We start from the raw sequence: 12,916 nt of genomic DNA, 5'->3' as shown, positions 1-12,916 counted from the left end.
GTTCTGGGGGTCTTTCACCTTTCACCTGGACTATCTCAGGGACCTCCCACCTGCTCTTTCCACTGCAAATCCCACCTCATTTCACCCGCTGAGACAAAGCTCTAGTCACGGAAGTGCTAGCTGCAAACAGCTCTGAATTTTTACCCCAACTTTTAAAAAAGTATTCATTTATTTATGTTGAGAAGGAGAGAGAGAGAGAGAGCAGGAGAGGGGAAGAGAGAGAGAGAGAGAGGGAGAATCTGAAGCAGGCTCTGTGCTGTCAGCACAGAGCCCGATGAGGGGCTCTATCTCACAAAGCACGAGATAAGGACCTGAGCCAAAACCAAGAGTCAGATGCTTAACCGACTGAGCCACCCAGGCGCCCCAGACAAATGTTGTTTTCTGACTGCACTACGGCATAAAACATTTTGGGAATGGCTGCCCCATAAATAAAGCTCAGACTTCTTGGCATGTGTAGGAGGCCCTCCCTTCATGGTGCTTTACCTTTCTCTTCGCACCACACTTCTTACAGCACAGCCTCAATGCTTTGCCTTCCCTGTACCTGGAACATGTTTCTCACTTTGCTTAGCCAGGCTCACTCTGAATTCCTCTTTAAGGCTCAAGTTTGCGTATAGATTTCCCAACCTCCTCCCTCACAGTAATCTTTTCGTAGCTGACTTTCTCAAAATTAATCTGAAAGGGAACCATAGTAAAAAATGGATCTCATGCAAATGTTTGTCATTCGATTGGTTTAGTGAAGCCCGATATAGCGACATGGCTCTAAAGCCCAAAAGGTCCCCTTAGAGGACTGAACGTCTGGATTATGAATGCAGGGTCAGCATAATCACCAGTATTGGTTTCTTCTCCTTTTTTGCTCATTCTTGGCCACTTGAACATTCTCAATTTTCAGAATTAAAATCCTGGTTTCTGAAAAGATTTTCACTTCAGGACTTAGAACTAGAGACGATCTTTGCTTGTTCCTGTGGGTTATGTTTGCAAGAGATAGCTAATTAAAATATCTTGGCACCTGTCCCCTAAGGCATTCTCCTTCTCCCAAGAGCTTTTCAGCTCACATCTTTAGCGTTTGTTAGATCCATATGGATGTGAGTGACAAAGAGCAGTCAGTGAACAGAAACTCAACAAGGAATGATTCTACACAGAGCTGTTGCAACCGTAAGACTTGGCCTGATTTTGTTTATGTAAGAAAAATTTACTGACTACCTACCAGGTTATTTTTCTTAATTAGGGTAATGTATTCGTGGCGTTTTTGCACCATTATTCTCTAAATCTTTTATATGTCTGAAACATTTCATAACAAGAAAAAGTTTTCCCGTCAAAATGGTTTATCCATGTTCAACGAAAGCTGGGGAAGAGTCAACCACTGGGTTCTTCTCATTTCATTAGGAGATGCCCTTTACAAACTGGTGCTCAGGTGCTCAGGAAATACTCAACAGGTTAATAGGGGGAGACCTTCCACCTGAAGAGTTGAGGACTCTCAACGTACCACCTTTTTAACAAATAATTGCTAGTGTCAATGTCAAAGATTCATTTTTCTTTCCAGCTCAAAACTTTTAGTTCAGGGTCTTGAAACATTCCTATTTTCACAGGGAGTGAGGAAAGGACTTCCTTTTACTAAGCACCAACTACATGTAATTGGACTCATAATTGTGCCTGTTCTTCATCAAGGGCGTTGTCCCTCATCAAATTCAATATTCATAGCTAATAGCATCATTAAAATAGGGATTCTATGTATGTAGGCAGAGTGATACTAACCCATCTTTTAATTTTATATATGCCATGGAACCAACATGAATAGCTAGTTTAGGTATATACATTGAAGAGCGAAATACAACATTTTCATTTCAAAGTCTCTAACTCCATAGGAGTTAGCCTTTGAGAACCCATTGAAAGTACCCCATGTATATAAGGTGGGGCTACTATCACCAAAGCGCTTGGTTAATCTCCATTATCATCAGCCGTTAGACAAAACCAATGCTCATCTATAGCCCATGGCCAAAACCAGAACATGGCAAACGGACCATTCAGCTCATTTCGCCATGCCCCCCCCCCAATCAGACAGCTGCCTGCTTGAATTAGTAGGCCTGAATAACCCTCTGTCCTTTCTACCTTCTCTTTTTTCTAGGATTAGGAATGGCAAAAATGTACAAAGGTTAAACTAGTCATGGATAAAGTGTGTCACACACACTTGTAATGATGCCACCCAAACTGACAGAGTTGGTCCATGAAGAAGAGTCTTTATCTTATTTACCATAGTTAGGTGTAATTAAAAATTCTGGGATAGAGGCTATTAAGCATTACTGGGCAAAGCCACTCAGTCTTTGGATGAATCATGAACAGTAACCATTCCCAATTTTCCCTTCTGCATCCTCTTTTACAGAGGGAAAACTCAGAGTGAACTGGAAAGGAATTTAAAGATGATCTAAAAGAATTAAAGATAATTTAAAAAGGAACCAATCAGGAGAGGTCAACTGATTTGCCCCACACCTCCATTCAGTACAGGGGGAAAATACATAAGATTATAAATGTAAAAGTTTTGCAAACTCGAGTGTCTCAGATGTCTGTGCAAGTAATCTCACCAGAGGCAGGATGCCTAGGTGTCCTGATTCTTAACCCTGCCTATATGCTACCCAGCCTCTTTGTGTGACAGATAAGCAAAAGTGTGGACCCAAGTGCTTAAACAGTGTGGACAAGTTCAGAAACTATATTTGGAACCCAAGTCCCTTAAAAAACTCCCTTTCCAAGTGCAGCTCTAAAGCAATGACCTGGCTACCTTGGGTCCCAGATATTAAGATGTTTAGGACCCATGGAAAACAGTAATAACCACATTCTCTGGTGCTTCCAGAGAACACATTCCCAGCCAGTCAATATTATACTCTGTACTTATTCACTTTACTCGAACAACTAAAGATGTCCCAGTAAAAAATCCAAATTAATATTTTAGCTGTCATGTATATAGGTAAAAGGAACACAAATGTTGTAACAGGCAATGGCAATATGCTGATTGTAAAAAATTTGGGGGTTTCCGGGGAGGAGCCAAGATGGCAGAACGGCATAGAAGTTTTTTGTGTGTCTCGCGTCCATGAGACACAGCCAGACCAACACTAAACCATCCTACACACCTAGAAAACTGGTTGGAGGATTAACACGACAATCTGCACAACCTGAACCACAGAATTCAGCAGGTACCATGGTGTGGAGAGGTGAACTTGGGGAAGGAGAAGCCAGCGGCAGGCAGGGAGCCGCTTTTGCAGGTGGAGAAAGGACGGAGACTGGGGTTGGAGGGAGGAAGATTACAGGAAAAGCACCCCTCCCCAAAAGCAGCTGGAGAGAAAGTGGAAAATTGGAAATAGCCACAGGGACTAAACTAAAAAGGGAGAAAGGAGAAAGGAGAGGGTTTAAATTCCGTTAAGACTATAAACAAGGGGAGCGCAAAGTCTGCAACTCCTCAGCTCGATGATACCTGGCAGTGCTCTGGGGGGAAGGGCGAATCCCCAGGAACAGAATGGGGTCTGGGAGGCTCTCGGGACACACAGGGCAAAGCGGTTCCACTGCTGGAAGGACATTTGGTAGAGACTGTTGAAGGCACCTGGTCCCAGCAGACCCTGGAAGGCGGCCACAGTCGCTGGTGCTGAAGCAAGGTTGTTAAGGGTGAAGCCTGGTGCCAGATGTGTGGTGTGATTTTCCTGAAACGCTGCTGCTACACTGTCTCGCGAACTTTTTCTGGGGCGGGCTGGCACCTGGCCACAGTCTCGGGGCACCGGCAGCAGCAGGGTCCAGTGGGCATTCCTGGGTAGCCAATATTCGGCCATTGCTCAGTGAGACCCTCCCGTAGAGGGGCGGAACGGGTCAAAGCCGTAGTCCTTTGGAAGTAAGGGGCCTGGGAAACAGCTGCATCTGAGATGAAACTCGGGAGAGAGGTACTGGGGACTGGTCACGGAGAGTGAAAAAGTGGGGGGTGGACGAGAGCTGAAGACAGAGGACGGGTGCACGATTGCTGATCCCGGAGAACAGACTGGGTAGCTGGGTGGCGCCATTTTCACCGCTCCCGCGCATGCACATATGCACCTACGAATGCCGCAACAATCCACCCCAGTAGGCTAGCAGCGCCATCTAGTGGAAAGCAGAGCTGTTACACTGAGCCCCGCCCAACTGGGCCAACTTTGCTCTTCAAGAACACAAGTCTCACTGCCGGCTTAATTTATGGACTCTAAAGGGCTACATACTCTGACTTCTAGGGGAAAACGAAGCAATTTCAGTCCTACTTCAGTCTGTTAGCAGGTTCATCTATTCAATTTTCTTTTTTTTTCTTTTTTCTTTTTCTCTTTTATAATTCTTTTTCTTGAATACAAAGAGAAAAATTTATTTTTATTTTTAATTTTTATTAAAAGTATTTTTCTTTAATTTTTATTACTATATTTTTTACTTTTGTGTAAATTTTTTCAAATTCTACTTTACTTCCATCATTTTATTTTAGTCTACTACGGTGTATTCACCTTTTCAAATTTTCAAACAATTTCCCTTTTCTTCTTTTCCTTTTTGTCTCTTTTTTGTTTCTTTTCTTTTTCTTGAATGCAGAAAGAGAAAAACTTCATTTTTACCTTCAATTTCTATTAAAATATTTTTATTTAATTTTTATTACTATATTTTTTGCTTTTATGTAAATTTTTTCAAATCCTATTTTACTTCCATCGTTTTATTTTAGTCTACTACAGTGCATTCACTTTTTCACATTTTGAAACGATTTCTTTTTTCTTGTTTTTTTCTTTTTTATCTTTTTTCTCTTTTTCGTTTCTTTTCTTTTTTCTTAAATACAGAAAAAGAAAAAAACATATTTTTAATTTTTATTAAAAATATTTTTCTTTAATTTTTTTCTACTATATTCTTTTCTTTACTTTTGTGTATATTTTTTCAAATTCTATTTTACCCCCATCATCTCATTTTAGTCTACTTCAGTGTGTTCATTTTTTCAAATTCTCAAATGATTTCCTCCCCCCCCCCACTTTTTTTCTCTAATCTGTCAAACCACTTTCAATACACAGACCAAAACACACATAGGATCTAGCATCATCTATTCGATTTGTGTGTGTGTGTGTTTCATTTTTCATTTTAATATTTTCATTTTAATTTATTTTAATTTCAATTTTTCTACCTCATTAATTCCTTTTCTCCCTTCAAAATGACAAAACGCAGGAATTCACCCCAAAACAAAGAGCACGAAGAAATGACAGCCAGGGATTTAACCAACACAGATGCAAGCAAGATGTCTGAACCAGAATTTAGAATCACGATAATAAGGATACTAGCTGGAGTCGAAAATAGATTAGAATCCCTTTCTGCAGAGATAAAAGAAGTAAAAAATAGTCTGAATGAAATTAAAAATGCTAGAACTGAGCTGCAATCATGGATGGACGCAGTGGTGGCAAGGATGGACGAGGCAGAACAGAGAATCAGCGATATAGAGGACAAACTTATAGAGAATACCGAAGCAGAAAAAAAGAGGCAGATTAAGGCAAAAGAGCATGATTTAAGAATTAGAGAAATCAGTGACTCATTAAAAAGGAACAATATCAGAATCATAGGGGTCCCGGAAGAGGAAGAGAGAGAAATAGGGGTAGAAGGGTTATGTGAGCAAATCATAGCAGAAAACTTTTCTAACCTGGGGAAAGACAGAGACATCAAAATCCAGGAAGCACAGAGGACCCCCATTAGATTCAACAAAAACCGACCATCAACAAGGCATATCATAGTCAAATTCACAAAATACTCAGGCAAGGAGAGAATCCTGAAAGCAGCAAGGGTAAAAGTCCCTAACATACAAGGGAAGACAGATCAGGTTTGCAGCAGACCTAGCCACAGAAACTTGGCAGGCCAGAAAGGAGTGGTGGGATATATTCAGTGTGCTGAATCAGAAAAATATGCAGCCAAGAATTCCTTATCCAGCAAGGCTGTCATTCAAAATAGGAGAGATAAAAAGTTTCCCAGACAAACAGAAATTAAAGGAGTTTGTGACCACTAAACCAGCCCTGCAAGAAATTTTAAGGGGGACTTTCTGAGGGGAGAAAAGATGAAAATATATACATAAAAAATTGGGGGGTTTCCTATTGTCTATTATATCCAAATAAAGATGTTAAAAATTGGCCAATTTGAAGTTGATATAGCTTACTTATAAAATATAACACAGTACATCTTGAAAGAGAAAATGCATTGTTTTAAATATTGAGCCCTTTATTGACTACACTGTGGAACATAGTATCTTGAAATGAAACATTAGTGGGTTTTGTTTTGTTGACATTTTCATTTATTCAACTGGAAAAAAAGTCAGGAAATTCATCTGATGACCAGTAGTAAACTACCAGTAAATTAGAGCAAATACAGAGACCAGTCTTTGTTTGGACTGATATCCAATCAACTGGTCAGAAAAGGCTTTCTTTTTGTAGAATCATGACATATTAACAGTCACCAAATAGCACTGGGCTAGGAATTCTCTAGAAATAATTAATGATTTTCATTTTACACATGGAATAGTCACAAAACATAGATGGCTTACATCAACTCATCATATTGGCCCATCCTAAATTGCTCTAAGATTCAGAGAAATGGCTATTCTTTCATATGTTGTGCAAAACTTTCCCTAAATATCTGCTCATGCTCAATAAAACTGACATGTCACCCAAACATTCTTTAATCTCACTGCGACATATAAATGGACACATCCATCATACACACATGTATAATTAGGTGACTCAAGGAATATGCAAAGATGGCAAGAAACCATTCAATTCTTTGGTTATGCTCTACTGACAAATATATATTTCTTGGCAACTAGCCAATCGGTTTTGGAAATAATATTGGACCATGACCCAATAAAGTCTAACAACCTATCCCTTGCTTTACATGCACCATTAGGTCCTGTCACCAATCACCAGTCATCTCCCTAGGGCATACACTCCTTTCTTTGGAAGCATGAAATGCCCCTAGATAACTCTGCCCTTCTCCAGAGAAACACATTTTCCACTCAACTGCAAGTCTTGATTCAAAGCTAAAATTAATGCAGGCAGGCAATTTAGGTCTCTTAGAAAACTTCTTAGAAATGACAAATGTATGTGATGTTAAAGCCATCCAATATGTCTGCATGCTGCCTTATTAAATTACAAACACCTGGCTAATTTATACAATGTATCCAATGGCTTACAGATTAGGATCCTAGAAATAATACATGTCTTATAGCAAAAAATATACATATAATAATCCACCTATAGTTTATATAAATGATGAAATGTTTCTGAATATATCTATATATCTATATATGTACACATATATACTCTGTGTGTATTTGAAGAATCAGCACACAAATACCGCAGTCCTTCATTGGCTCTTCCACTTCAGTGTCAAAGACACCAGATTTCAAAGTCTTAGGAGCAGAACAAAGGTCACCGCTGAGGACAAAGAACTGGCTTGATGCACCTTCCCTTGTGAAGGACCAGGTTGGCGGGACAGTGGCAACCTGCAACGCACGGCTTATTGCATGGACCGATCTCATTCCAGTTGTCGCAGGTCTTGGCACATCCCGGGCCACAGGTATCATACACAGCTCCATGCTTACACTGGGTGGCTGAGAAAAGGAGACACGGGTGAGAGGTGGAGAAAGAGCCACGTAGATTCAACCTCGGCCCAATGCCATTCTGCAGGCTCATGTCACCCACTGCACTGGCTCGTCCAAATAGCAAACATCCAACGTTCCTCAAACACTCTGAGCATCACCTGCCCTTGAAAAAACAACATCAAAGATCCACCTTCTGGGCTAGTGATCTTCAAAGTAAAATAAAATGGAAAGCTTTTTATTCCCAGGGAAGACAAACTACCCATTAGTGACGCTACCGGGAAGTCTATGAGGTTATTTGGTTATTGAGAACAGTATGAAAAATCAACTCCAAATTGTGCTTAGAGCTATCAAGTTGTGATAAATAGGAATATTTTGTGCAGCCCCATCAATATTCAAATACACAGAATTACACATACAGGAAAAAAAAAAACCCCTACCAAGCTTACTGGAAATACACGACATATTTTAATCATAGTGATCAATTTGAGGCAAATTAAAGCAAGAGTGGGGTAAAACCAAATAGGGAAAAATGAGACGAGTGACTGGAGAGAGGGAAGTAGGTGGCTGTCTGGCCACAGAGAATACAAAAATGACGAGCTAGCCAAATCATAACCAATTTGCCATCTTTGTTTGCTTAGAGCTAGAATGATTTTGACAATATTCTAAGAGTTCCTGAAAACTCATGAATAGATTGTCAGGAAAACAAACATTCTGGAAGTTGTATGACATACAAATTTTCCCATCTGAGTTATTTCCAGTGACAAAGAGGCCACCCTTTATTCTCATGAGTAGGAATGTTGACACATGTAGGGATTTAGAAGAGGGACTTTCCAAGAATACCAATAACAATCTAACCTTCATTTGAAGTCGCTCCAAACAAATTTAATAACAATGGAAGAGTATCAGTTTAAACACCTCTATTATAGCTTATGCAGTTTGCAAAATAATACCTTGCAAAGATTGTAAAGAATGTAATTGTAAAACTGAAAAATAGGACTGGTTTTCAAGCAAGTGGGCCTTATATTGAATCTTTCAAATTATATAGAGTTATCACAGAACATTCATGTTTGACCACATCTAACTTACAATAAGGCTCCTCAAATAGCCATTACACTAGTTAAACACAAATGAGAAAAGGGTGCTGTGTAAAGAGTAGTCAATTATCACTCACAAGTTCTTCCATATTATTAAAAAACTGAACTGTATGAAACAGAATTTTGAGAGACATCTGAGTGAAACCTACTTTATAATACTTGGCTCTATAATTATCATTTTTCTGTATAGATTCTAATTTCCATATTAAGTTTTGGCATTTCTATCCCTGTCCTAGTTGCCTAAGCTGTTAAATAAACTAAACTAACTGTTACCAACCACCTGTTTTGAACAAAGCCACTGTATACGATGCTTTCTTGGTAGAGATACACGACATGATATACCAATAGAGGGATGGGTTACGGGAAGCTATTGCCAGCCAATTATATTGAAACATCAAATGTAGTCTTATTGGTTCTATGCCTGACTTACTCTCCCCTTTTTGAGGTGTTTTCTCAAAGGTAACATCCTATCCAAAACAGTAGCCTCACATTCTCGATTCCTTTTCCATATTTTTCTTCTTTATACATATCACTACCATTTCTATCATTTGTAACATGTTTATTCTGTCTTCCCTCACTAGAATATACACTCCTTCAGGGCAGAGTTTTCATTGAGTCTCCCACTGCATCGCTAGCTCCTAAAGGGCGTTAGGTATGGAAGCCAGCAATACATACTTGCTGAAAAAGAAAAAAAACAAATGAGTTATGAAACAGATCTAACTACACCAGAGAGTGGATTGGACACTTTCCATTTGCCCCTCTAGACCTACTCTCTTTATTTCTTGAACCTGCTCTATGTCTGTGCTCTGTGTTGATCTCTAGGGATGATTTCAACTGGCTCACTTTTGAATGGTGAACACTAGTTGGCAATTGGAGGAAAGGAGAAGAGTGAGGTCCAGTTGCTTATTTCCTTAGCCCTCTCCTTCTGGCATCACTGTGGGCCACTGCACCCCTCAAACAAATGCCACTGTTCCTAATGAGTAGTTTTTATACTCTACAGAGCTCTCTCTGTCCCCACTTTCTGACAGTCAACCCCTCCCTTGTTTCCTTAGGCCCAGGAATGATAACAGCCTCTCTATTATGACACAGGGTATGATATAATAAAAAATAAATATTTAGTCTTTGTCCCCGGTTCCTGACACAGAGCTCCTAAAGTCCATGGACTCTCTAGAGTATTAAGGGTCTATTGTATGCTAATGACATGACTGGTGGCTAGGGGACCCTAGATAGCTTCAGGATGTGACTGGTCACCAGAAAGACCAAGGCATGATTGGAGGGTTGGAACTTTCAGCCCCACCGCCCAATCTCCAGGAAGGGGAGAAGGGGCGGATGTTGAGTTAATCACCAGTGGCCAACCAGTGGCAATCAATCGTGCCTGCATCATGAAACCCTTATAAAAACTCCTAAATGACTAACAACAAGGTTCAGAAAACTTCAGAGCTGAAGAACATATCAGAGTACTGGGAGGGTGGTGGGACTGAAACTCCTATGTCAGGACCCTTCTGTCCCTTGTTGTATGCACTTCTTCATCTATTCAATGGTATCCTTTATAATAAACCAGTAATAGTAAACACAGTGTTTTCTAGAGGTTAGTGAAGTAGTCTAGAAAACTGTTAAGTCTGAAAGGGAAGGGGGATAGTAAGAACACCTCCCTCCCCCTGCTTTGCAGCCAAGGCACACAGAAGTGAGGTTAACCTGAGGACCCACTACTTGCAACTGGCATCTGAAGCGAGGGCAGTCTTGTGACACTGAGCCCTTAAGCCTGTGCAGCCTTGTGCTAATTCTGTGTAGTATCAGAATTGAATTGAATTGCAGGGCATCCAGTTGGTCTCTGAAACTTTGGAGAATTGGTTGATATGAGAAAAAAGCCCCACACATCTGGTATCAAAATATTGTGAGGAAGAACAGCTCATTTCCAGGGCCCTGGGCTTTTCTTTGTTATTTTCCTACATCCTACTTAATCCTTTATCAGACATCCATCTATTAAACTTACTTCCAGGGGCGCCTGGGTGGCGCAGTCGGTTAAGCATCCGACTTCAGCCAGGTCACGATCTCGCGGTCCGTGAGTTCGAGCCCCGCGTCGGGCTCTGGGCTGATGACTCAGAGCCTGGAGCCTGTTTCCGACTCTGTGACTCCCTCTCTCTCTGCCCCTCCCCCGTTCATGCTCTGTCTCTCTCTGTCCCAAAAATAAATAAACGTTGAAAAAAAAAATTAAAAAAAAAAAACTTACTTCCATTAGTAAGTTTGAGTGTGCCATTTGTTTTCTGCCTGGATCCCAAATGATACAGTAGATAAGCAAAAACTTAGTATTACTCATTAATGCTACATTCCCTAACATCACCTCTACAGTGTAACTGTATTAAGTTGCTTCGGCTTTTCACAATTTAATCATATTTCTTACGCTACCAGGAACTGCCTGTAGCAAAGTCAGTCCTGAGACCTAAGCTCTGCCTTGATCTAGAGCCATCACCTAGCTTGGTGAATGTTACTACATCCACCCCAACTTCCCCTGTTCTAGACACTCCCCAACCTTTTCTCCCACCTGTCTTATCTGGGTGAGCTGTCCCTTGACTGTATTCACAGAGCACCCGCTGCCCACCTCCATTTCTGCGTTTGCAACATGAAATTATAATCCTCTCTCCAGCTTAATCTAGGCTACGAGAGGGAAAGGCTATTTTGTTTCTCTATTTTCGGCAGCAGTGTGGTGTTTAACGTGTAGTAGGTACTTAGATAAGATCTGCATCGATATATGGATGAGTGAGTGGGTAGATCAACATAACTATTCCTTTAAATCTTGCTTGCTTTTTGGATAATCTTTTGGCTTTTGATAGATCCCTTCAAAGTTGTTTTTTTTTGTTTGTTTGTTTTTTGCTTTTCAGTGGCTAACAGAATACCCTATACATTCTATATGCCTAATAATTTGGAAACATCCTAGCTGAATACCATATTCACACACAACAACTATATCCATGTGTTGTTATGTTTCCGTGGACCAATGGTGTTCAAAACTGAAAATCAGTTTCATCAGGGAACTTCCCGATACCTGACAACCCCCTTAAAAAACCTAGCCCAGGTTATTTTAATATGCAGTCAGAATTGAGAACTAATCCTATAAACAACCCTCACGTTCATACTTCAGTCACAGTAGAGACTCGTGTCTTTTTAGCAAATGAGAAGGCAACTATTTCCAAAGGGGAGGTAAGTGCACAATGGAAGCTCCTACTGTTTCCCATCATCTTGCACCTAAAACCCTACTGGAGCCCATCCTCAGCCTCAGAGTGCCCACCCTTCCTCATTGATGATTTTAGGTCATCTGCACAAGCACCCTTAACTCATCTCCCCACTGCCCCTGCTCCACATCTGCACCCATCCTTGATTGGCCATTCCTGTTTTCTGACCCATCTCCTCCAGGAACTTGCTCTATTCTTTGTCCTTCGCATTGAACATTAATCTCTGTTGGCTCCGCTTCCAAATATTACCAACATTTTCAGATCAACACTAATCTTTGACAAAAAAAAAAAGATTTCTTATCAGACTTACTTTCTTCTTCCTTTTACCTCCAAACTTCATAAAAGACTTCACAGTCATTATACCCAATTCCTCTGCAATTAATCAACATGGGTGATCTGTCTTTCTTTCTCACCTACCACTTTACTGAAGCAGTTCCCACCAACATTTTCAGTCATGACTATATCCACCGGCATCCCCATTCTCCTATAACCTCTCCACAAAAATATTTGGCCTTATTGTCTACTTTATCTTTGGACATTGAATTCTCCAGGCTCTTCTGCTAACACTTGGAGAACACCTCTCTCTTGGGCTTCCTTGCCTACTCCCCTGGCATTACAAGTTCCAATGACCTCTAAGACTCTTCCCCTTACCTTGTCTCGTCTTCTCTCTCTCTATCAGTTACTACAGTTTCATCTCTAATTTCTAGTTCTGATTCTCTTCCCAATCTATCTTATCATTTTCCAAGTCTTAATTCAAATGGCACCTCCTCCAAGTAGCTTCCTGGATCTCCCCCAGAATGTGCTTCCTCCCTCTGCACCCCACAGCACTTTTCACATTACAGTTATTTATTTGTTTTAATCCCCCATCTCCAGTGCAGCTGTAGTTCTTAATCAGAGAAGCTTATAAGAGTCCCCTGAGGATCTTTTAAAAGATATTTCTCAGCCCCATTCCCTGAAGATTTTTGCTCTCATTCTGCATTGGGGCCCAA

The 12,916-nt window shown here is 40.6% G+C and overlaps 1 protein-coding gene across 1 annotated transcript in view; it reads right to left on the bottom strand.

The window, feature by feature from the left end:
• Positions 1-7,430: 7,430 nt before the first annotated feature.
• The window catches only part of BMPER (BMP binding endothelial regulator), a 251,126-nt gene continuing 245,640 nt past the window's right edge, over positions 7,431-12,916 (bottom strand). The window contains exon 15 of the mRNA XM_047096890.1: positions 7,431-7,612. Coding sequence (XP_046952846.1) covers positions 7,431-7,612 — 182 coding nt within the window. The remainder of the gene's footprint in view (positions 7,613-12,916) is intronic.

Source organism: Lynx rufus, unplaced genomic scaffold (assembly GCF_022079265.1).
Source record: "Lynx rufus isolate CCGP_SWC_20201006 ecotype Redwood Valley unplaced genomic scaffold, mLynRuf1.p SCAF_4, whole genome shotgun sequence".
Classification (NCBI taxonomy): domain Eukaryota; kingdom Metazoa; phylum Chordata; class Mammalia; order Carnivora; family Felidae; genus Lynx; species Lynx rufus.
This window is presented reverse-complemented; position numbering and strand designations above follow the sequence as displayed.